Source organism: Strongylocentrotus purpuratus, unplaced genomic scaffold (assembly GCF_000002235.5).
Source record: "Strongylocentrotus purpuratus isolate Spur 01 unplaced genomic scaffold, Spur_5.0 spur5_scaffold_1, whole genome shotgun sequence".
NCBI classification, from domain to species: Eukaryota; Metazoa; Echinodermata; class Echinoidea; order Camarodonta; family Strongylocentrotidae; genus Strongylocentrotus; species Strongylocentrotus purpuratus.
Window position 1 is genome coordinate 7,628,561 of NW_022145594.1, and position 26,299 is coordinate 7,654,859.

Sequence of the window (26,299 nt, forward strand, 5' to 3'; positions counted from 1 at the left end):
CTGGTCTTTACTTTTAATCCCTACTTTGTAATAATACGTTCACACTTCTGTAGGTGGATGGAAGGGTATATACATGGATCAAGATTACAGAGTTAATTTCAAGCCAGCATGATTCCCTTTTCTATTGTAAGATCTCCCCATGAACTGCATCTTTATTAAAGGTAATACAAAGTTTTGGGAAATTTTGAAAAATGGGTGGATAGTGATTCTTTACAATTTTGATATATTTGGATGCCCCTGTGGATGTATTAAAAACACTAGAATCTTTAGCCCCTGAAATACTTCTGCTTTCAAGAAAAATTGAATATAAAGATTAACCGGTGCTCCGGTAAATTTTGATAAATTTCAAATAGCTCCTACGGGCATACAATGGTAGCTGCGACCATGAAAATCTCAGAATATGTAGTAGTGGTACATGTATATAATTTCTGAACGGGCATAGCCAATCGGTCGATTTTAGTCAAAAAACATTGTTTTAGACCTAAATTAATATCTTGACCTTGAGAGGGAGCTATACAACATAAAGTGTTTATTATTTACAATTTCATAACTTCAGAGTCGATTTCGACCGCGACAATGATCAGTGGAATAGGATCGCATATGCTTCCAATATGTGAATTTGAACCAAAGTCACGACCCCAGACCATATGTTAATGTCTTTGACGGCAAATAACAAAGTTTAATGTTCAATGCAGTTTAGTGGTTTAAATTTCCTCCACTATGAAGATATCTGACATGTACGGCAAAGGTCGAAGATCTGTTGGCTCTCACCTTTATCAAAACTAATATTTCATTTGATAAAATGTTATAGTTCTTTCTACAAATTAGAAAATATTAAACTGTTCATGTACATACCACTGACTTGTAGTAGCCTGCCATCATCTTGGCTTTAACAAACTGGAAACTTGTTGGCTTGATTTCCTCCTCCTTCTTCTCCTCTTCTTCCTTCTTGCCTATCTCAATGGTGACTACCTTGGCGGGTGTCTTAGAAGCATCCTGCTCAGGCTGCGTTGATGTCGTAACCTCCAAGACTGCATCTGGAATGTTAGGGTCCACGTCTGGAACAGCTTCAGGAGAAACGATGCTGACCTTGGTCTCTGACTCAGAGACAGTCTCTGCTTCTTCCTTCTCAAGCTTTGGAGACGCCGCATCATCAGGAGCAACCGTTGCAGTATCCACAAGGCTTCCAGAGGCATCCTCTGGGAGAGGTGTATTGGTATCCCTACTAGTTCTTTCCTCAACGGAGGATCTTCTACCGCTATCATCAACATCGTCCACCTCCATCTTTTTCCCTTTGACATCGGTGCTCTTTATGTCAATGTCTACTTCTTCGGCAGCTGAAGTCTCACCATCACTAGCAAGATTTGAGGTGTCCATCTTCGAGTCACCAAGAGATCCTCCTGAACCATCTTGGTGATCAACGCCTTGAGAGTCAGCCAAACTGGAGTTGTCTGTACATTTAGATTCACTAGAAACCACTTCAGTTCTGTCTTTGCTTTCGACTACCATTTGCGATTCATGCTTCTGGTCTTCTACAACAGGGGCAGGAGATGATTCCACAACAGGAGGTTCCAAGTCATCTGCACTTGTCATAGCAATATCCTCGGAAGACATAGAAACACGATGTGAAGTCCTTTCTGCATTGTTATCATCCTTTGGCACATGACTTTCAGAGGAGATGTTCTCTTGAGATGTGTCTATTGGTATTGATTCTACGGAGGACGCAACGTCCCCTTTGGCTGTAGTACTGAAAGAAATGGGTCCATCCTCTGGTTTTTGTTCCTCTTTCTTAGTCCTCAATGCATCATCTTCCTCATCATCAACTGCAATTACTCTATCATCATCAGATACATTTAATTCAGTTTTATCAGCATCTGCAACAAATGGTTCTGTTGATGATGTCTTTTGAACATCACCATCTGTTCTCTCTGCATCTCTGTCAAAGACAGGATGAATTAATCCAGAGGATCTTGCATCATCATCTCCATCCACCATGACAACATCACTTTCAGCATTGTCACTCCTTGATCCATCTCCGTCTATTAACGTTCTACCAACCTCCTCAACATCTACATCCTCCCTTCCGGAATCTTTGCTCCTCATGCCACCATCCTCGTCTCCTTTCCCTGCTCCATCAGCATTACCGGCGTTCCTCTGCTGCCGTCTTCTTCTCAGAACTCTCCTCACTGTCCTTCCTCTCCTGAAGGAGTACGTCTCCTCAACGTCATCCTGTCCGTCTCCGCCCGCCTCCAAGCCCCTGTCTGGTGTTGGTGTTTCTCTCTCCAGAGAGGAGGCCTCGCTTAGAGCTGGAGATGATGAACTCTCTCTAGACTCAGGACCGTTGGATGACCGGCTGGAATCGCCATTATGGACTTTCCTCATGTACTTGAACTGTAAAAGAAGATAATGTAAAAATTCACTTCAAGCAACTATTGGGAAATCTGTGTTTGGTACAATCTCTGCATAACTGCACTTTAACTTTACTAAGAAAGAATGAAAGCTCAATCATGGTCTTTTACAAAGCTACTGAATAGTGGATCTTTACAGGGCTGGTACACCCTTTTTGAAAGAATTTCTCATCCACATGACACCTGGCACTTACATTCAGAGTCGACCACACTAGGTAATTTGAATTAGTCTCACAAGAGGTACACTGTTAAAGGCTAATATATGCTTAAAGCAAATACTTTTTTGCACAACATCCCCTAAGTTGGAGGCCTAATATACTGATGCTTTCCGATTAACCCTTACTGTACTGGGCTATTTCGAGCACTCTCTGACTGGGGGGGGGGGGGGGGCCTGGGAGGCCCCCCCCCCCCCTATGATCTCGGTCGTCGAATGTCCGATGAACGCGAAAATTTGCATGTTTGTAGATATTTACGTAAGGAACAAGATGGTATAATTAGTTTTTTCCTAATATGCAAATTTTTGTCGTTATAGCCTAATTAATAATGCAAAATGCTAATTTTATGCATTTTACAGAAAACTCTACATATTTGTCAGTAGACTTGTGAAGAATCTTGAAAATGTATTGAATAAATGTTTCCTTCATCTCAAATTCATGAGGTTTCATTATTTTTATATTTGAAAATGCATAGGTTAATTTGCATAAATTATGAATATGCAAATTACGCATTCATGAATATCTAATCTGGAAATATACAGGGAACTAGAATCATTACAGAAATTGTCAGAATCCACTTTTGTAATGTTGAAACTCATTATTCATATGAAACTTCTTTTTTTATAACACAAAATAGTTATTTGATGTAATTAATAATGATAATTTATGCAAATTTGATGCGATTTTCAGTTTTTTATTTTCTTATGTATTTCATTGTTTTTCATTTGTTATTATATCTATTGTTTTATTTCTAATGTATTCTTTTGTTCTGAAATACATCAAGTTACTTTGAGAAACATATAAAAGCAATTTGATATCAATTCATATCTTCACATTTCTGCTTGTACATGAATATATGCAATTATAGCACTTTTTTGATGACATGCGCATACTAATTGTTATGTAACACCTTACAGGTATATCCGATTTCGACGAAAATGGTATCAAAATGTGCGTAAGACTTGAGGGAAAAAAGTCATGAAACGACAATTCGAAATTCTGAGCGGTTGTGGTGCGATCTCCGAAAATGTTGAGGGGGGGGGCCTCCCAGGCCCCCCCCCCCCCCCAGTACAGTAAGGGTTAACCCTTACTGTACTGGGCTATTTCGAGCACTCTCTGACTGGGGGGGGGGCCTGGGAGGCCCCCCCCTATGATCTCGGTCGTCGAATGTCCGATGAACGCGAAAATTTGCATGTTTGTAGATATTTACGTAAGGAACAAGATGGTATAATTAGTTTTTTCCTAATATGCAAATTTTTGTCGTTATAGCCTAATTAATTATGCAAAATGCTAATTTTATGCATTTTACAGAAAACTCTACATATTTGTCAGTAGACTTGTGAAGAATCTTGAAAATGTATTGAATAAATGTTTCCTTCATCTCAAATTCATGAGGTTTCATTATTTTTATGATATTTGAAAATGCATAGGTTAATTTGCATAAATTATGAATATGCAAATTACGCATTCATGAATATCTAATCTGGAAATATACAGGGAACTAGAATCATTACAAAAATTGTCAGACTCCACTTTTGTAATGTTGAAACTCATTATTCATATGAAACTTCTTTTCTAACACAAAATAGTTATTTGATGTAATTAATAATGATAATTTATGCAAATTTGACGCGATTTTTCAACTTTTTATTTTCTTATGTATTTCATTGTTTTTTATTTGTTATTATATCTATTGTTTTATTTCTAATGTATTCTTTTGTTCTAAAATACATCAAGTTACTTTGAGAAACATATAAAAGCAATTTGATATCAATTAATATCTTCACATTTCTGCTTGTACATGAATATATGCAATTATAGCACTTTTTTGATGACATGCGCATACTAATTGTTATGTAACACCTTACAGGTATATCCGATTTCGACGAAAATGGTATCAAAATGTGCGTAAGACTTGAGGGAAAAAAGTCGTGAAACGGCAATTCGAAATTCCGAGCGGTTGCGGCGCGATCTCCGAAAATGTCGAGGGGGGGGCCTCCCAGGCCCCCCCCCAGTACAGTAAGGGTTAACAAACATAATTATATGGTAGGCATCATAGAGGTGTTGTGGTCTAATGAATATGTCTTTGGACTGTGGATCACAAGGTTCTCGACTTGAGTCCCACCATGGCACTTATGTCCTTTGGCAAGACATTTATCTACATTTGCCACTCTCCACCCAGGTGTTAAATGGGTACCTATAGGAAGGAATTCCTTGATTGCTGTGAGCATCCAAATCGGTAGCCTAGCAGAGAAAAAGATGATATGAGTATGAACTGAATTTCAACAAAGTATTTAGTAGATTATCTTTCTCATGAATATTAAAGGAGGAAGATGAAACCTAGCATTTCATAGAAGTGTGAATTAAAATTCTTGTTTAAACTGGACTTAGTCCCGGCTTAACTAATGAGAATACCACCCATTATCTCTCTGCACTTACCCTCCTGTTTGGCCAGATGAGATGACCGGCATTCTTGCAGGAGTAGAGAGCATTGAGGACATTCATGAAGCCAGCCTGGAGCTCTTCATCTACCTCTCCCTTCCATGGTGTTGGTTTGTTTTTGGCGCAGGGTGGGCACCGGTAAGGGACCGAGTCGGGCAACTCTGTCAGGATGCGGTACTGGTCGTCTGTGAAAGAGGGGATAAACATGTCGAACATACAATCACAAATTTGAAGCCAATGAAACGCCAGTGACCAACAGCTACATTCGGAACAGTAATCAGTAAATGGGGGCTTCATTTTTTTTCTTTTATATATTATTGCTTTTTTTGGGGGGGAGGGGGGACAGAGTCTGGTAACTCTGTAAGGATGTGGTACTGATCCTCTGTGAAAGAGGTGATAAAGATACAATTACACATTCTAAGCCAGTGATATGCCATTAGACAAGAGGTTAACCCATACATTCCAACATTTGAAAATAAGAATTAGAAATTTCTAGCAGGGATCTGAGGCGTTCACACGGCCTCACCATGGCCATGTATGCAGCGGCAGTGTAACTGGCAATACGCAATAATCAGTACAAAAAAAGGGAATACAAATTCGCTGCTTGATTCTCCAGCCATTTAATGCATGCACATAACGCACGCAAACTCTCAAATCGTGGCACATGATAAAACAAGCTAAATTTGGCTTCAACAAAATTTGAAATCTGAAAACTCTGAAATTTTAGGTCCTAAGAATCCAGAAAATCAAAATATTATGAATAATTAGGAAGGGTTGGCAGGTATTTTTACCAACAGCTACATTTGGAACAGTAATCAATTAATGGGGGCTCAATCTTTTTGGGGGTATATTTGGGGGGGCTGTAGGAAGTCATACGGTATGTGAATGGCACGGGGAGGATAGCATAAGGGGATAGGGTCCAGTAGCTGTGTCAAAATGTTGTACAGATCATCTATGGGAGGGGTTAGAAACAGGTTACGATTGTTAGAAATGGATGTTTCCAAACAAAGGAAGTTAATCAACAGATGTATTTAGAACACAGTGCTTCTTAACCTCAGAGTTAAGAAATATTGGCTCTACAGGGCTGATCTGTTAAATTTTGAAAGACTTGAATTATTCATTATTTGAAGGATATAAGATCATTGGGTGGTATTCCGGTAGCGCGGACTAAGTTAGCGCGTACTAAGTTAATCCACACTTTTATGGAGTGCCTGTCGCCAACTTATTTACCCTGTACAGATTATTTTAATCCTTCAATGAAAAGTGTCCAAAAAATTAATTTTGCAATGAAATGGGAAGAAAAAGATAATACAAGTATGAACTGAATTTCAACAAAGTCTTTGGTAGATTATCTTTGTCATGAATATTGAAGGAGGAAGATGAAACCTAGCATTTCATAGAAGTGTGAACTAAAATTCTTGTTTAGTCTGGACTTAGTCCCGGCTTAACTTATGAGAATACCACCCAATGAGAAGGGCCTAGGGCTTACCTGAGAGGTTCTCACACTTAGCATGGACCCATCTATTACAGTCTGCACATTGCACCATCTTAGACTCAAAGTCATCGTCTTCATAGCACTTCTTACAGACTGGGCAGTAGTTACCTGTCAAGAATATAACCACATTACAAGAATTATCAAAACCGAATGTACTAAGAATCAAAGTCATCACCTTCACAGTATTTATTACACACAGGACAGAAGCTACCTGTGACTGTGAGGAACATAATACCGTAACAAATTGAAGCAAAAAAAACTAAATTGTAATGATGTATTGAAGTCGTACAGTATAGAGATAATCAGATGAGATCTACTGACCTTTTTTTCAGGACACAATACAATCAAATCATGAATATATTTGCAATAACCATACACAGACTGAAATGATGAAGGGTTAGTTCACATTTAACATACAAACAAATATAAAAGAACTGGGGGTGTTTCAAAAAGATCATAGGTCAAACTTACCTGCTAAGTTGGACTAAACAATTATGGAAAGCCATTAGCATCCTTGAAAATATTTTGTAAAAGTTATTTTAAAAGGCATAAAATGTTGATTCAAAGCATTCATATTTTCTATTATCATGGGAGATTTCATGCTCTTGATGTGAAATTTATGAAAAGTCTAAAATACTTCAATTTTGCTTTTGAATATATTTCATTATAAGGCTACAATTGGCTCTCCATAATATTTAAGTTCAACCTTAGAGTTAAGTTAGACTTAGAAGTTTTGTGAAACACCCCCCAAATTATTATCAACAGTTATGAAACTTATTATATTACTTAACAGCAAACAAGTACGATTTAGCTAATATTCATATGCAAAGTTGTAAGCAGAAATAGGGTTATAAAGATGGACAATCAGTGAGACAATAAAAAGCTTTATAATCAGCCCTCACCTGCCAGAAGCTGACTAGATTATCCACCTAGTACTGGACAAGTTAAGTATAGTGACCCAAGACAAAATTACCAATATATTTGTTACCATGATTTACATTTCACTAATGAGCAAGATATAAAACACATAACATTATTCTGACCTTTCTCAAAGAGCTTTCCACATTCTTGACAGTGTGAGAAACCATGCATCCACTGAGCCTTAGGGTCTGAGCCTGGAGTGGTAGCACCACAACTCTTGCATCTAACACAGCGAGAACACACCTGTAATGGGGATAGCATCATTTCATTAAATGAATTGATCACCAGTCAGTACTCATATTGCATGAGACAGATCAAAATCATGGTTAATTTTTCAAAGGGGGGACCTAATTGACTATACAAGCAATGCTAGCAACAGAATAAAGGAACAGACATAGAAATTGAATTAATTGGATGAGGCAACGTCCTAACATGTATCTGATAGGGCTAGGGATTTTTTTGTTTATTAAATATTTTAAGTAATGACACATGCAATTCAAATGATCAAACATCAAATGTTTATCCTAATTTTGTTACGAATTATGAAGGATAACAATTCATGAGCCCATTTTGAATTCAAAAAGACAAAAAAACATGTTCTAACTTTAAAAGCATGACAAACTAGATGGAATTTTGACTGCGCGCAGTCGAAAATGATGCCTCCGCCATAGAGCAATTTAAACAAGTTTGGAGTTTAAATCTCCAGTGGTTGTTGAGATATCATGATAACAATCTCAATGTATGGAATTTCATAAGTTGACCTCTGTGACCCTTGACCTTTGACCTACGTGCTCCAAAATCTAATCAGATTGTTTTCCTATAGTGATACACACTATCACTAAGTTTGAAGTTTAAATCTCCAGTGGTTCTTGAGATATCATGATAACAATCTCAATGTATGGAATTTCATAAGTTGACCTCTGTGACCCTTGACCTTTGACATACGTGCTCCAAAATCTAATCAGATTGTTTTCCTATAGTGATACACACTATCACTAAGTTTGAAGTTTAAATCTCCAGTGGTTCTTGAGATATCATGATAACAATCTCAATGTATGGAATTTCATAAGTTGACCTCTGTGACCCTTGACCTTTGACATACGTGCTCCAAAATCTAATCAGATCGTCTTCCTATGGTGATACATACTATCCTTAAGTTTGAAGTTTAAATCTCAAATGGTTCTTGAGATATCGCGCTAACAAACTCAATACAAGGAATTTCATAAGTTGACCTCTGTGACCTGTGACCTTTGACCTACGTACTCCAAAATCTAATCAGATCGTCTTCCTATGGTGATAAATACTATTTCCGAGTCTTAAGTTTAAATCTTAAATGGTTCTTGAGATATTGTGATAACGGTCAAGTGGGACGGACGTACGGACGGACGGACGGACGGACGGACAACCCGAAAACATGATGCCTCCGGCACCACCTTCGGTGGCGGAGGCATAAAAAGGGCAAAGGTGAGAAACAGAAAAGCATGCAGTCTTAACATACATGTTAAAGGGATAGTTGAGTTTTGGTATAGAGGGCGCTACACAATTGTTTTTTAGTGAAGAAAATGAAAAACTGAGTGTCAAATTTGAAAGAGCATACAATTTAAATGACAAAATCATTTTTGTTTGGTCAAAATCAGTTCAGATACGGCTGAAATATCCATAAATATAACCATTTTTTATATTTGTGGGGCCTCGAAAATATTAAATAATTCTTAACTAGCCGATGCTTTTAAGCAGTTGCTGATGATCTCTCTATTTAATCATTATTTTAACAAAGCATAACATGCTCAATTGTATTATCAAAATTGGATGAAACCGATGACTTTTTAGAGAACTCTCCCATGTGGTTTAACTGCTCTTTTTAATTGTTAACAGGCTTATTACCAAGTCCTTTGTAATTTTTTGTATACCTCTCGAGCATGGTGCAGTTATTAACTACTAGTTTTTAATGGTGCAGGTTTTGGTTACTAAAATTCAGTTTGACCAAAACTGTACTCTCTATACCAAACCCAACTATCCCTTTAACACATAGTACATGCCCAGGGCACATGTCTAAGGGATGTATGAGCTGTAGTTTTGATTGGCTAAAGCTTTGCACCAGAATCTTGTGCAGACAAAGAAGCACCTGTGCCTGTCTAATTTACATATACTTTGCATATAGGAGGGAAAAATAAAGAAATTTCATTGGCTAAGAGTTTTGTCCCAGGATCTATCTATTTGAATATGATGTTTGATTGGCTTTCAGATTTGCTGCAGGATCCACAGACAAGGAAGAAGTTAACCAAATCTGCGCATGTCTGATAGGCTTGTGATTTGCATATTAGGAGGGTGATTTGCATATTAGGAGGGAAATATGAGGGATCTTTTATTTGCATGATAGATCTGATTTGCTATTTAAGATCCACAAAGAACCAATAGCCTCAGCTTCTTTGATAAGTTTATGTTTTGCATATGCTTTGCATATGAGGAGGGAAAAACAAATGATTTAACTGGCTAAGAGTTTTTGCTTTTGAAGCTACCCATTTGCATCTAAGATTTTATTGGCCATACATTATTGTCTTAGGATCCACAAACAAAGGTAGACATAAAATGTCTGATAAGTTCCTTATTTGCATGTGTAAGTTTATTGGTCCGTTATGTCACTTGGAAATTTGATTGGTTATGGACGAACTTCTAATTAGTATATTTAGTGCCCAGGATCCTTCCAATTAGTATATATAGAGGCTAATTTTACAGTCAGTTATCAATTTTTGAGAGTTCAACATCAGAACATCCTAGCATCAGAGAATCTAACAGAACATCCTAGCATCCAAGCATCTGAGAATCCAACAAAACATTTTAACATCCGAGCATCTGAGAAGCCAACAGAACATCCTAGCATCCGAGCATCTGAGAAGCCAACACACTTGGTTAGTATAGTCCTGTGAATATGACCTGTACGAAGAATTCTGGGCTAGTACGTGCCGAAGCAAGTGGCTGAAGTCCAACAGTCCTAATAGGGCGTACGAATACAGAATTCCGGTCATACACAATTGAAATAAAAGACACGGTGCCTAGTATAGGAGTATGGTGGTGCGACCGAGCATAGGCTCAACACAAGTAAGTCGCCAATGCTCCCTACAGAACGGCACTAGGACAGGACCTAACAATATGGTAGGGACTAGGGTTAACATAGGGTTAACATAGGGAAAGCATCTAAGTTCATTGCATACAGCATGCACCAGGAGTTAAATAGATCTCTTTGCATTTTTTTCATTTCAATATCTCAAGAAGCATTTCATGGATCCTATTCACATTGAAATTGATAGCCAACAAGCATAAACTACTAAAGTCATTGGTTGGTATGGTTTGATTTATTTATATTTATTCACACTAAATGATATATCAAGTTTATCAATCTCTAAACAAATTAGAGAACTAGTGTGCTTATAAATCGAAAACTGACTTTGAATCTGATCAACTGTTATTATTGCCAAATACCATGGAAATCTGAAATATCTATAGTGATCTACAGTTGGCCAACACTAGATATAAACGGCTACTATACATTCACTTGCCTCTTATAGGTACATGGTGTCATACAGTTGTATCTATTCTGACTGGTTCAAGACTTCTATAATGTGTACACATTTATTTTACTTTTTTTTTTTTACTATAACTTTCCCCTGAACTAGTATTCAAATTTAGTGTGAATTGTGAAGAAAAACAACAACAAGCATATATAGTTTTTGTTTGAATGTGAATGGAATCGATGAAAAACTTTTTTAGCCATTGAAAATGAAAAGTGAAAAGAATTCTATTGACTGGTGAGTCACCCGTGCCCAGAGAACCCATGCCAGATGCAATGAGCTTGTGCAACACACATAAGTCTAATAAAACATTTGTACAAATAAACTTAATCATACAAATAATCTGAAACAAATGAATCCCACGAACTAGGGCTATTCTAAGCTTGTAGGGGGCAAGTCCCCCCAAATAGTTAGAAGTAGTAAATATTCCTTTTGCAAGCCTCGAGTTCAAAAAACATTCTATAAATCAGAGAGCAATGGACTGTAAAGCTGCATGGAAAAACTAATTAACTGCTCTTATTAAAGATAAAGTTGAGTTCTGGTCATGCGATTGCATTGTGAAAGAAACAGTGTTGAATCTATCATAAAAAGTTGATCATGTAGCATATATTAAAGATTGGTGTGGACTGCTAGGCTCTGGAGTCATCAAAATGATTAGAAATTTGGCCCAGTCTTGGTAACGTAACAAGCACTGTACACAGAAAGATGTATATGGGACTACACAAACATGTGGCATAAAAATCTGGCCTCATCTTAAAGTTGCTCAACTTGTCATATTTAGAATATTAAGGCATTTGAAGAGCCATGCTTTTCAGGGAAGATTTTTTTCTCTGATGTTCTTTTAGATTTGCATTTACAATGACAATGCTAACAAATTAATTTTCACCTCTCCCCAGAACTCGACCTTTTCTTTAAAATGACTAGGTAGCATTGTTGAAGGTTGATAAAAAAACTGTAATTTGTGTATGAAATGTTATTTATTATATTCTACTGTACTAACCCTCTAACATGCAAAATATCCTGGAAAAAAAATCAATTCGTATCATTAATAATGTCCTGTTTTTACTCAAACTTTCAGATTATCTTTAAAGTACAAGTCCTTCCAAAAATAACTGACTTTTAATATAGGAGTAAAATGTGACAAACCATCGAAAAAAGTTTGAGCAAAATCAGATAACTAATAAGAAAGTTATGAATTTTTGAAAAAGTATGTAAAACTATGGAACAATGGAAATCACTACACAAATTGCCAATTCGGTTATCAGTTTGTGAAGTCATGTCCTCACTATTTATTAATTGCTTTATGTAGTTTAATCTCATTAATTTCCCTTTTTATCCCCCAAAACTTGATTTCCCCATGTTATATGATTTATATCATATTGCGTGCATGACATTTCACACAATCTTTTATGAACTTTGAATAATTAATACTACTTTCGTTATTGATTTTTATTTAAATGGTTTATCAAAAGTCAAATTTTTCATGATTTAACTAGAAAAAAAATAGTCTTTATTAGTGCATCCTGACACAAAAATATTGCTATTAATCCAACTTGGATGCTGGAGTGAAGAAATAAGATTCTTAGGGGGAAAAAGGAAATTTATATTATCAATATAAAGATAATAATTAGTGGATAGTGAGGACATGACGTCACAGACTTATGAGTGAGTTGCCAATTTATCTAGTGATTTTCAAAGTTTGTCATGTCATTAAAAATTCAAAACTTTCTTATTAGTTATCCGATTTTGCTCAAACTTTTTATGATTGGTTTGTCTGATTTTTCTGCTTCTATTGAAAGTAAGTTATTTTTGGAGTGGACTTGCCCTTTAATTGTACATCTAGCATTGATTCATCTGAACAATGTTACCAAGTCCCTTTAAGTCTTGCTTTTTGTAATGTTTGTTGAGAAACATTGCATTATAAAATGAAATACACAGCAGTATCTATTTATTTGTAAAAGGGTATTTGAGGCCCCCCCCCCCCCCCCCCCCCCCCCCCCCCCCCCCCCCCCCCCGCCTAGACAAGTTTTGTAGGGCAATAAAAATTGTTGTGCTTTCAGCAATGCCACTTCATGTCTTTTTTGCTTGAACTCTTGGGTCTATAAGTAATATTCCACTTTTTAGACTTGATTTATCATTTTTCAAAACTGAAATTTACCCCTTTTAATAACTGTAAGTATCAGGAGTCATAAAACAATGTAATACATTTAGATTTAGAAATGAAACGGACAGTGGCAATTTGTCAATAACTCTTTTGAAGTTTTATGGAATATTGTAACATTTAACTAAAGAAATAAGCAATTAAAAAAAGAAAATTAGATCTCTTCGTTCGCATAATTTCCGAGGCGGGTGCTGAATTTTGTGACGATCGGCTCGCATCTTTAGGAGGGGCCCACAGATCACCCCCCCCCCCCTGAAAGCTGAAAACACCCCTATTTCGTAAAGGTTAATATATGAACTTTATATTCGATATGTGTACAAATCATGTAGATATAGCTACGTCACGGCGTACAAATCACCATAGAAAGATGATCCGACTAGAATTTCGAGTAGTTAGCTTAAAGGTGAAGGTCATAGAAGTCATTTCTGAAAAATTTTAATGGTAGAGGAATGTAGTAGATGGAGTGATTTGTATAAGGGGCTTTAATCCTTTAGTAGAAGTCCAGTGCCTCAGTTTGCATGAATTTGTTGAAAAATAAGCATCGCCTCTAACTACAATGTAGGTAAAAATGTCTTATACATGTATACATGTATATTTGAATGGGATCTATTAAATCTATTTTTAATTTCTATTTCAAGACTGTTTTGTCTCGTCGTTCATTGAATAGCTAAACTTGTCTACAGTGTATATCAATTTAGTCTGGTGCTAAGATGCTTAGAAAAGGTAACACTATTGTTGTAAACACACACACAAGTGAGCACAAATTAAAGGCAAAATCGTCATTTAATATCTGATGTTAATTATTTCAGCACACTGAACGGATTTTGCAAAAAATTAGGAGGGTTGATGAAAAAAAAGGGTTAGGATGGGAGTCTAACAATGGATGATAAACAACAGCAATTGAATATGCCCCAGAAACAGAATTCATGAAAATGACCCCCCCCCCCCCCAAAAAAAAAAAAAAAAAAAAAAAACTCTTGTGACTTTAAATGTGTGCTCTCTCATGCATAGCCTTTGGACAAGGCCCACATGACAAAGATGCTTTATATTGAGTGAAAGAATAACTGCTGCTGATTGGGAAGACTTATATTTTCAACAACAAAAAATGGTTAAAAAGTTATGCCCTTTTGATTTAGAGGGATTTAGTTTGCTGTTGAATTTATTTACCAGGAAGAGTACCATAAAAACATATATTTTAACTGAAATTCAGATAACATGTCGATATCAATTCTTCTTTTTTTGAGGAGGGGGGGGGGGGGTTAAATAAAGTTGTTAACATAGTACTTAGGAAATATTGAAATAAGTTATTCTACCATCTCTTACAATATTATTTGTTTTAATATTCAGGACAAGATGGACCCCATCTTGGAAACTACCGAAATTATCGTGAAAGCAATGCTCATCAGAGGAGACTGTTATAAAATGGAAGTTGACAAGATCCTAGATGTGGGAGCAATTGAGCAAATCAATGTTAAGGCCGAGAGAATTGTTCAACTAACAGAACATATTGAGATGAAACTAAAATATCTGTCAAATGAGGTAAAGGAGTTGAGGGCAGAGATGAAGCAGATGAAGCCACAGAAGTAAAAAAAAAAAAGAAAATGATTGTATAGTAATAAAAAAAATCTATTAAAGACATAACATAACATTGTAGGCATATAGTTGTAAAAAAAAAATCAAAGTCCAGAAGAAATATGTATATGGATAGCTTAATATTTACTCAAAAACCCTGAAACCAACAAAATTTTGGAATGAAACACTTTAGATAGGTCAAAACAGAGATTCTGAGTATTGATTCTCGTCGTTATATTAAAGGGAAATTACGGTTGTCGTCGTGATATTTGAACTCATGTATGTTAATACCATTTTCAAGTAACAAAATTAGATTTTTTTAAAAATTCTAACAAGGAAATTGAAACGGCCGTTGCAAGAATCGACCGTTAAAAAACGATTTATATCGTTTACAAACATTGTGTCAGATTTTCACTATTTAAAAGTATTTCCCATATATATTATAATATGAGACATTCAGATTGGTATTTTTGAAGTATAACTCATATGTTTATACCATTTTGAAGTTTTTAGTAAAATGAGCTTTTTTGAAATTCTAAAGATATTAGCCAATATCTTTAAATCAAGAGTTACAAAGTTACTCAATCTCTAAAATTAACACATTTCTCTTTGGGAGAATAATAATCAGTGTGAAACTTATTGGAAATTTTCTGGTGGTTTAATTTTGTCTACCGGTATATACAAGCGATGGATAACATACAATGTATAATGTACAATGTATCATCCTTAACAATTGTTTTAACTCTGTGTCATTATGTACATGTACAATGTACCAGGAGGTCAAGAGAATATATTGATATCATCTAATTTCCTTTTATGGGAAGTGATATAGCTGGGGGAAAGTATTCAAATTACAAATACAAGGGGATGTTGGTTTAGTCTGTTTTAGGCTTTTAACCCTGCTTTGTGTCGAATAGGGCTGACAATTTATGTTCATATTTGGACAAAGTTGTCACAAAGTGCCTGGTACATGTATATAGAATGAGGGAAAAGCGCATGGTATTCTGTTTTCTATTTTTAGTACATGTAAGTTGTTCTCTGCAATCGTATTTAAATCATTAACTAGAGAAAACAAAATAATTAAACAAATGGCATTGATGAATCATGTTATGAGAATGTTGAAACTACTAAAAAGAAAGTAAAATCTATATGGGAGAATAATTTTAAGTGTGAAACCTATTGGAAATTTTATGATGGTTTAATTCTGCCTACATGTATAAAAATGATGGATAACATACAATGTACAATGTATCATCCTTAACAATTGTTTTAACTCTGTGTCATTATGTACATGTACAATGTACCAGGAGGTCAAGAGAATATATTGATATCATCTAATTTCCTTCTATGGGAAGTGATATAGCTGGGGGAAAGTATTCAAATTAGAAAGACAAGGGGATGTTGGTTTAGTCTGTTTTAGGCTTTTAACCCTGCTTTGTGTCGAATAGGGCTGACAATTTATGTTCATATTTGGACAAAGTTGTCACAAAGTGCCTGGTACATGTATATAGAATGAGGGAAAAGCGCATGGTATTCCGTTTTCTATTTTTAGTACATGTAAGTTGTTCTCTGCAATCGTATTTAAATCATTAACTAGAGAAAACAAAATAGAAAAAAATGGCATTGATGAATTATGTTATGAGAATGTTGAAGCAACTACAAAGATAGTAAAATCTATTTAGGCCTTGCAAGCACTCCAAATTTTCTATGTTGAAAGCATCTATATAAGTATGTTAAAGGAGAAGGAAATATGATATTACCGGAGCATGTATATTGTTTTGTTTTCCTCGTCCTTTTTACTACTCAACAGAAAAATTACACAGGTTAAAGAAAACTTCATATTTTTAAAAAGATTTTTTATACATGTACATTATACATGTAGATTGGTGAAATATCTATGAAATATTTTTGCAAGTCTTTATTTTACGAAACATTTAAGCAAGATTTTATCCCACTAAAACTGACATATTTTGATGCAATGATTAATAAGAAAACATTTTTAGATTTTACTCTCTGCCAGTTGCGTAACAAAAGAGCTCATAATGCAATATTGTCACAGTAGTCTTTGAAATCAAGCAAAATAAAAATATGATCTGAAATAAGTGGCTTTTGTATAACATTTTGTACAAAGTTCTCTATATATATTATTGATGTTTTAAAAGAGATGAGGCAATGTTACAGGTTGATGATAATTTACCAGGGTGTCGGATGCAGAATAAATGTCAGAGTTTAGTATAAGGTTAGCAACAGCTATGTATTAATCGTCATTTATCTTATAGTGTATTTCTCTGAAATTTAAAATTTTTCATTTGTTTAACGCTGGGGTATAGTTTTGGTAAATCTCAAAATATAAACTCAAAGTTTTAATTTATGGTAAGATAGAATGAAAGATTATATAATAAAACACATATCGCTTGAAAATGAGATTTAAAAATCATTACAAATAGGCATGATATTATGATAATAGTGTCTTTAATGTATATCAAAAGTCAGGGTTCAAGAAAATTAGCAATATTTTCTTTCTGATATAAAAGAACTTCACAGGCATGGATGGGGAGGAGAAATTTCAGGGTAATATGTTTGTACAGCTTTTTGATATCAATTAGCTAAATCTATGAAATAATTATTCGGGTGGCCTACTTTGAGGAAAATAATATCACTGCCAATAGAGGGCGCTAACTCTGCTCTAACGGTAAAATTCAAATTTTCACAAAGATACAGCGTGTAAAAAATTGTTGTAACGGTCACTTTGCCTTTTTAGAGTTTGAGTATTTCATAAGAGACCAATATAATTGATATTATTGAATCTTACCAAAATTATATAACCCAGGTTTGATGTTAACCAACCTATTGGCAAGTTTTTTCTGGTTTAGTGGGTGCTACCGGTAGTGACAAATAAATGATAACATATCATATGTAGTGTATTATAATAGCAATACTCTTCGTTTTATAGAGAGGAAACTACACTGACATTACATCTTTAAAACTTAATGCTTTTTTGAATAATATAAAACTTGCAAAAGCCAGGAAGAAGAAAAAAAATGCTATTTATGATATGTAAGATTAATGTATTGAAGGCATTGTTGTAATCTTTGTTCTGATATAAATAAAACAAAAAGAGAGGGAAAAAAAACCATGGCACCAATCAAAGCATGTTCAATATAACTTTAAAAGGCCTACAAATTTGTATGTTGTGAAGGCAATAAAAAATTGCACATGCTTTGATACAATGGTCTACGTCCCTGTCGTGGTGCCGGTAACATATTGCTCTCACTATCATCATAAAGATGTGATCTGCTTAATTAAACAAATGCATAACCGAGTAAAATCACGTCTACTTGTGAATCAAAATTGAAATATTTAATTATTTGGTTTTAACAATATTATAAGCAATGCATTTGTGCAGAGAAAAGGGTGAAAGCAATATGGCTGAAAGACCATCTAATCTAAGATATGGATACTTTTCGAAAATGATATTACTCAAAACATATCATGGCAAACATTGTACTTATCAAGTAAAATGTTACCACTAAGAGTACTCATCTGTCAGTAATATGCTCTAGTTATGAAAAAGTGGTGTTTTGCAACTTCAGAACGAAAGCAATTTGGGGTACCAAATGAAAGTAGAAATACTCTTTCGTAAAAAGATCAGGTCAATGAATTATAATGAGATAATACAACAAAGCTAATCAGTACATGTACATGTAGCTTGAAATTATGGACAAAAAAAGAAAGAAAAAAAAAGAGAGAGATAAAATGGATGTACATGTACGGTGCTCAATTACAATGAGTCAAATCAAAGCAGTACTCCCATTTCAATGCAATCACCACTTTTTCAGATTGATATGAAATGATAAATGCATGTCAGTCTGATTTAGCTTTCTTTGTTTTTTAACAGCCAACAGCTTGTTTCTCAAGAAACTGATGGATACAAATTGACAGTCCTTCTGATCTGCTGTCCTTTTTACAACTTAAATTGTGAGTATCAAACCGTAGATATTTTACATACAAACAAAAAGAAGAAGCCTTCCAGACTGGCCTAAAAATTGAATTTTTTTAAAATCGTAATAAGAATTAAAAAAAAAAACAGTATTAGAATGTCTCATCTTAAATTTACATAACGTTCTGTTGTTATTTCACAGGACAAAGTACCAGCCATGGATACCTTGAAGGAAATTCAAAGCGCAACACTATGCATTATAGGAATGTGTACTAGAATGAGTGGAGGTCGCTATAATGTTGCTGATGGCATAAAGCGAATTCATGGTTTTGCAGAAGCAATAGATGATAAAATCACAACTACAGACCAAACCATCAGAGACTTGCGTAAAAGAAATTGTGAATTATCGAAGAAGAATTGGAGCATGGCAAAAGAGATCGAAAATCAGAAGAAATCATTGAAGAAGGTTGAAGATGAGTTACAGTCTTCTCAGCTTAGTTTGTCAGCATTATATGAAGACACAGACGATGATGACAATGACAGAGAGTCAAACACTCACACAGAATCTGCAGCAACTTCACAGACCTTGTTTCCAGACACGGAAGATGACAAAGAGGTAGAAGCCAAAGCTAAAGCCATGCCAAAGATGGATACAGGAGAACTTTAGAAATGAAAGGAACATTAAAAAGAAAGCCTTGCAGTGCTCCACATTCTCCATGTTGAACATGCTCATACTATGTTTTAAGGAGAAGGATATACAATATTACTGGTTGATGTATATCTTACATGTATACTGTAAACTTTATTTTTTTTTCTTCATTGGTTTTAATATTCAACACAAACATTGTATGGGTAAAAGAAGATTTCATATATTCTTTCTAACTGTCATACATGTACATTAGTAGATTAATTAAGCTGAATACAAGGGGAGGTTAGAAGCTGTTGTTTTAGCCGATCAGGCTCCCTTTGGGGAAGACAACCCTGGCTTGTGTCAAGTAGGGCTGAGAATGTATGTTTATCTTTTAGTCCTAGGACCAAGTTACCGCAAGGTGCCTGGTATATTGAATGGGTGAAAAGCCCATTGTGTTTGCTTTTCAATTGTTAGATTTCATGTAAATAAAGTGTTACTACTGTATGTTTGATGTTAATTGTTTTCTATCAGCTCCTTGAACTTGCATGTATTGTTTTATCTATTGTTCAAAAAAATGTTTAGAAATAGAACATAAGCTTCAAATTATTTATAACAAAGTGAATACACAAAAAGTAACTTAATAAGAAACCAAACAAACAAAATGAGAAGAGAAAATTATTGAGTAAACTTTAAATTGTTTTACACTTATACATGTATAGTACTGCTTCTAATCATCAATTTTTGCAGTCTTTAGATGCTTGTATGCCTACATGTGTAAAAAGAGTGAACCATTTTTTCCACATGAAAATGTAAGTGAAATCGTACCATCCCTTTTTTTCCATGGGGGAGTGGGGAGGGGGTAATGATATACGAAAGCCATCTTAATATCTCTACCACTTTCAAGCACTGCAATACACAACGTGCAAGGACTCGCTGTCAAACATGTCAAAGGTATAGTATTAGGATGGAAAGTCAATCAATGATGGACAATGCTATGTTCATTTGAGTAGAGTGCCAAAGATGTCAGGTTTGTCAGCAAGCAAAGCAGTAAACAAAGAATTGATGAGAAATGAGAAATAAAATTTCATTTTAGCTCTTCCATCATGAAATTAGGACTGCCAAACATAACTCATTGCTTGTTCACAATATTAGATCGTTACCTACACATTACATGATCTAAAGATACCTGCTGATAGAGGGTGCTACGTTTGGTCTAACAGTCAAATTCTAATTTTCACTGATGACATAAAGACATGTTAATATCCGTACAACGTTCGAGCACCGCAATTGTTCAGCATTGTTATCTCAGATTTTTAATTTTGAAATTTCTTTGTAAAGCATCATCTCAAGTCTTGAACAAGTCTTGAAATACAACTACATGTACATGTAAGAATAACACCTCAAATAGTTTGGATTTTGTCTACACCATTTTTTCCAGATATATTGATGGTTGAAAATGGATTAGTTTGGTCAGTTACAAGGTTATCAACAAATATGTTCACTTTTTATTTCATTCATGTGTACTAAGATTTTCTGAGGTTTCAAAATGCTTGTTTTTCCAAATGTAAACCAATCTGGTGACAACTTCTTTTGGTGGTTATGTGGCGGTATAAAGGCTACATTTGTAACGAATCATAATATGTTACTGTATTTAGAGAGGAAAATATTGAGAAATTAGATCTTAATGCTATTTGAAGAGATAAAGAATTTGCCAAACCGAGGAAGAAGAAAGTAGATGTAAGAATATGCCTTAAGCAAGTTACATGTAAGTTATCTTTGTAATCTTTGTTTTGACATGAATCCAATAAAGAGAGAGAAAAGAAAAACATGGCACCAATCAAAGCATGTTCAATATAACTTTAAAAGGCCTACAAATTTGTATGTTGTGAAGGCAATACAAAATTGCACATGCTTTGATACAATGGTCTACGTCCCTGTCGTGGTGCCGGTAACATATTGCTCTCACTATCATCATAAAGATGTGATCTGCTTAATTAAACAAATGCATAACCGAGTAAAATCACTTCTACTTGTGAATCAAAATTGAAATATTTCATTATTTGGTTTTAACAATATTATAAGCAATGCATTTGTGCAGAGAAAAGGGTGAAAGCAATATGGCTGAAAGACCATCTAATCTAAGATATAGATACTCTTGGAAAATGATATCACTCAAAACATATCATGGCAAACATTGTACTTATCAAGTAAAATGTTAGCACTAAGAGTACTCATCTGTCAGTAACAGGCTTTATTTTATTTACAATGTGCATATACATTGTACTTGAAATAATAAAAATTGTGAAATAAATATATGCACTTGAAAATTTGAAAGTAAAATGGCTAAAAAGATTATCAATCATATGAATAGTTTTGATAAATGTCAATTTACACACAATTGTGCTAAAATTCTGATTTCCTAAATAACTTTCCCACAACACTTTTTATATCTCTAAATGAAAAAAAAAAAAAATAGAGCCAAGCAGAAAGAATATCTTCATCTATTTAGCACAATTCATGGTGACTGAAATCATTATCAAGCTATTCATGTGGTACGGTCTGTGCTATGGTATGTAAGCAGTGTATTACATACATTGCAGGCCATATGAAACTTTTTGTTAACCATTTCTCTGTTCCCTTTCTTTTTAGTTTCTGAACAGATGAGAAAAGAGAACATGCATGCGGATCATGGAAACTGTTGACATCATAACAACCTATATGGCATATGTAAGTGATTATTATGTACATGTAGGACCCTTGAATAGATGACAAAATCCCTTTTTGTATCACATAAGAATTATTGAATCATCATTAATTTCAATTTGACAACTGTAATGAAAATGGAATTGAATGTCAGAGAATGACCATTTATTGGGAGCAAATTATTTTGTTACACAACAAACAAAAAAGTTTTCAGCATTGAAATGAAATAATTTCTTAAAGTACATGTATTTTAAGCTTGGAATCAGGCATATTATACACATGTAGAATAAGCTACATGTATTACAGTAGTCTCCATAAGACGAAACAAGATCATGAAGGAATTTTTCAGTGGTTCTTGAAATAATATTGGGAAAAGTTTCCTAGCTTACCCAGTTACATAGCCCAAATGACGCAGCTCAACATTTAATTGAAATAGCATGTTAAAGGGAAACCATCTCAAATAAAAAAAAATGTACTTTAGTCTCATACATTGTAGATGTTACATGGTTGTGTGGTCTGCAATATTTCACTCAGAACTATTCGAAAGAGGAATACATCAAGATCATCTGGTCAATACATGTATGTATGGTTTCAAAGCAATACATGGAGGCTGCAATTTGTTTTATTTTGTTGTTGTTGTTGACAATATGTCATGAGACGGACTTAATACATGTAAATGTTCTGATGGGAATTTTTTTTGCAACAACCATATTTTAATATTTGAGTAATTTGTTACTCTTCAATAACATAAGATCCTAATTGTTAAAAAAAATAATGTATTAGAAAGAAGATAGAATAGGCTTTGAAAAAGAAAATTTATGATTGATCTGTTTTGAAATAGTGGAATAGGAGTCCATCTGGTACATCACATTCTCAAGAAAATGGCATCCCCTAGGTACATGTAGTAGAGGGAGTGATATATTTTGACAAGATTATCTTTATGTATTCCCTTTTGAAATGTTTTGGTGTGGAATCTTGTAGACCATCAAACTAGAAAACAATATAACTGTCAGAATAATATAATAACATATTCTCCAATCCAGGCACACTTGTCTACAATGATGTCCCAATATATGAATGAAGATGAAAGTGAAAAAGCAGAGTGCAAAGCAGAGAGGTACATTGGCCAGAGGTCGAATGCAATGTGCACGTTCAAGTACCTCAGTATGTTCAACCCAATCACTGGTAGCCATTGCAGACTATCATCAAGGAGATGGGATCTTTGGTACAGCAGCAGGGATGCAATGTACATGCAATGTACTGCAGTTCTTCACAACTGCACAAGAAAACATTCTTTCAAACTGGACAACCGACATCTTGAACAAAGTTCTTCATACTGGAGCAAGAATTTACAACACCCTTCAACAATGCCAAAGTACATCAGAAAGATATTTCATGATAGACGAGTTGCCAGAGTATCAGGAAACTAATAAGAACACCTATGAATTATTGAAAGGAAATGTACTAGCAGGGATCCTTACTGAAAGAGAGACAAATCCAGAGAATGGACAATATTCCCTATTAGATGCTATTGTACAAGGTTCTATGCTACACCCTTCACTGTTTATTACAATTGGCTCTACAACCCCAAGCTATACAACTGGATTGATGTCTTGTAATGATAGGTATTTCTTCTTTGACAGCCACAGTCGAGATGACAGAGGACTTAGTACTACAGATGGCTATGCAATTCTTATGTCATTCACCAGAATAGAGGAGGTAGTAAAGCACATCCACAACCTGGCACAATCTCTTCATATACCTACTGACCAATTTGAAGTGACACCAGTAACACTGTCCCCTATACACAAACAAGACAGATCAATACCTTACCCCAATAACAATGCTATGCATACATATTTCCGTGATCAAGCAGATAAGCAGAAAGCACATGCATCTATAAAAGAAAGAAATGGGAAGCATGACATACATGTACTAGCAGAGAAGTGTAGAAAGGAATCCGCTGACCAAACCACTCCTTTAAAATCACAAGAAAAACGAAAGGAGAAAATGAGAAAAGCTTTATATCGATCAAGAAAACCCGATAATGTTAGGAGAAAATATGCAGAAAAGGAAAAGGAAAGAAAAGCTTTTTCTAGATCAAGAAAACCTGATGATGTTAAAGAAAGAGATGCAGAAAAGGAAAGAAAGCGATTAGCATCTTTACGTCACAAGCAAACTGATAGCACAAAGCTATATGAAAAACAAAAGGACAAGGAAAGAAAAACTTCTTCTAGAACAAGAAAACCTGATGATGTTAAAGAAAAAGATGCAGAAAAGGACAAGGAAAGAAAAGCTTCTTCCAGATCAAAAAAACCTGATGATGTTAAAGAAAGAGATGCAGAAAAGGACAAGGAAAGAAAAGCTTCTTCCAGATCAAGAAAACCTGATGATGTTAAAGAAAGAGATGCAGAACAGGACAAGGAAAGAAAAGCTTCTTCCAGATCAAAAAAACCTGATGATGTTAAAGAAGGAGATGCAGAAAAGGACAAGGAAAGAAAAGCTTCTTCCAGATCAAAAAAACCTGATGATGTTAAAGAAAGAGATGCAGAAAAGGACAAGGAAAGAAAAGCTTCTTCTAGATCAAGAAAACCTGATGATGTTAAAGAAAGAGATGCAGAAAAGGACAAGGAAAGAAAAGCTTCTTCCAGATCAAGAAAACCTGATGATGTTAAAGAAAGAGATGCAGAAAAGGACAAGGAAAGAAAAGCTTCTTCTAGATCAAGAAAACCTGATGATGTTAAAGAAAGAGATGCAGAAAAGGACAAGGAAAGAAAAGCTTCTTCCAGATCAAGAAAACCTGATGATGTAAAGAGAATAGAAGCAGAAAAGGAAAGAAAGCGATTAGCATCTTTACGTCACAAGCAAACTGATAGTACAAAGGTTGATGAAAAACAAAAGGACAAGGAAAGAAAAGCTTCTTCCAGATCAAAAAAACCTGATGATGTTAAAGAAAGAGATGCAGAAAAGGACAAGGAAAGAAAAGCTTCTTCTAGATCAAGAAAACCTGATGATGTTAAAGAAAGAAATGCAGAAAAGGACAAGGAAAGAAAAGCTTCTTCCAGATCAAGAAAACCTGATGATGTAAAGAGAATAGAAGCAGAAAAGGAAAGAAAGCGATTAGCATCTTTACGTCACAAGCAAACTGATAGTACAAAGGTTGATGAAAAACAAAAGGACAAGGAAAGAAAAACTTCTTCTAGAACAAGAAAACCTGATGATGTTAAAGAAAAAGATGCAGAAAAGGACAAGGAAAGAAAAGCTTCTTCCAGATCAAGAAAACCTGATGATGTTAAAGAAAGAGATGCAGAAAAGGACAAGGAAAGAAAAGCTTCTTCCAGATCAAGAAAACCTGATGATGTTAAAGAAAGAAATGCAGAAAAGGACAAGGAAAGAAAAGCTTCTTCCAGATCAAGAAAACCTGATGATGTAAAGAGAATAGAAGCAGAAAAGGAAAGAAAGCGATCAGCATCTTTACGTCACAAGCAAACTAATAGCACAAAGGTATATGAAAACGAAAAAGACAGACTGAGGAAAAGTTCTGTTCGCAAAGGTTTGCAAACAGGTGAGAAGAGAAAACTACAAGAAGAAGATGTTACTCGGAAGAAAAGAATGCGTCATTCGTCTGACACCGACAAGGTGATTTCTACTTTTTGGCAACATAAAAATGAAGCTTCAGCACACGTGTGCACATGTTGTCATCGTCAACTATACAGAAATTCAGTGTTCTGTTTCCGAAAAAGTGCATTTCCAACTAATGAATCTTTCCTTGACAAATGCACAAGCAACTTCAAGAGTTTTGGTGGAATAGAATGGATATGTAAAACCTGTAATACATATTTAAAGAAAGAGAAAATGCCTCCTCAGTGTGTATCAAATAAACTGGGGGTTCATGATATTCCAGAAGACCTAAAAGAACTGACAAGCTTAGAATCTAGACTTCTTGCACAGAGATATCCCTTTATGAAAATACTGGCACTTCCAAAAGGAAAACAAAGCGGGATAAAAGGTGCTGTCGTGAATGTACCTGTCACAGCAGAAGTAGTTTGCAGAAGTCTACCTCGCACTCCTTCACAGGCTGGAATCATCCCCCTAAAGTTGAAAAGGAAAATCCAGTATAAAAGTCATGTAACCTATGAAAACATCAGACCTAATGTGGTACTAAGTGCTCTAGAGATGCTAAAGCAGATAAACAAATTTTACAAAGACAGTCAAGAAAATGTAGAGTGGGAGAAGCAATGC

At 35.0% G+C, this 26,299-nt stretch overlaps 2 protein-coding genes across 2 annotated transcripts in view; one reads left to right on the top strand and one right to left on the bottom strand.

Moving 5' to 3' along the window:
• The window catches only part of LOC115918440, a 42,185-nt gene extending 34,443 nt beyond the window's left edge, over positions 1–7,742 (bottom strand). Inside the window, exons 1-4 of the mRNA XM_030978498.1 lie at positions 7,604–7,742; positions 6,555–6,668; positions 5,063–5,250; positions 856–2,391 (exon numbers count right to left, since the gene is read on the bottom strand). Coding sequence (XP_030834358.1) covers positions 856–2,391; positions 5,063–5,250; positions 6,555–6,668; positions 7,604–7,742 — 1,977 coding nt within the window. The remainder of the gene's footprint in view (positions 1–855; positions 2,392–5,062; positions 5,251–6,554; positions 6,669–7,603) is intronic.
• Positions 7,743–9,429: 1,687 nt separating this feature from the next.
• LOC115921233 lies at positions 9,430–14,887 on the top strand. Its single transcript, XM_030978499.1, has 3 exons — positions 9,430–9,438; positions 10,250–10,390; positions 14,559–14,887. The coding sequence occupies exons 1-3, from the start codon at positions 9,430–9,432 to the stop codon at positions 14,796–14,798; spliced, it is 390 nt and encodes a 129-aa protein (XP_030834359.1). The 3' UTR covers positions 14,799–14,887.
• The last annotated feature ends 11,412 nt before the right edge of the window (positions 14,888–26,299 follow it).

Bases quoted from the DNA above. Each gene is read 5' to 3' on its own strand.
- LOC115921233 (XM_030978499.1), top strand. The intron at 10,391-14,558 runs GTTAGTATAGTC...TTTAATATTCAG, and splicing joins CTGAGAAGCCAACACACTTG to GACAAGATGGACCCCATCTT.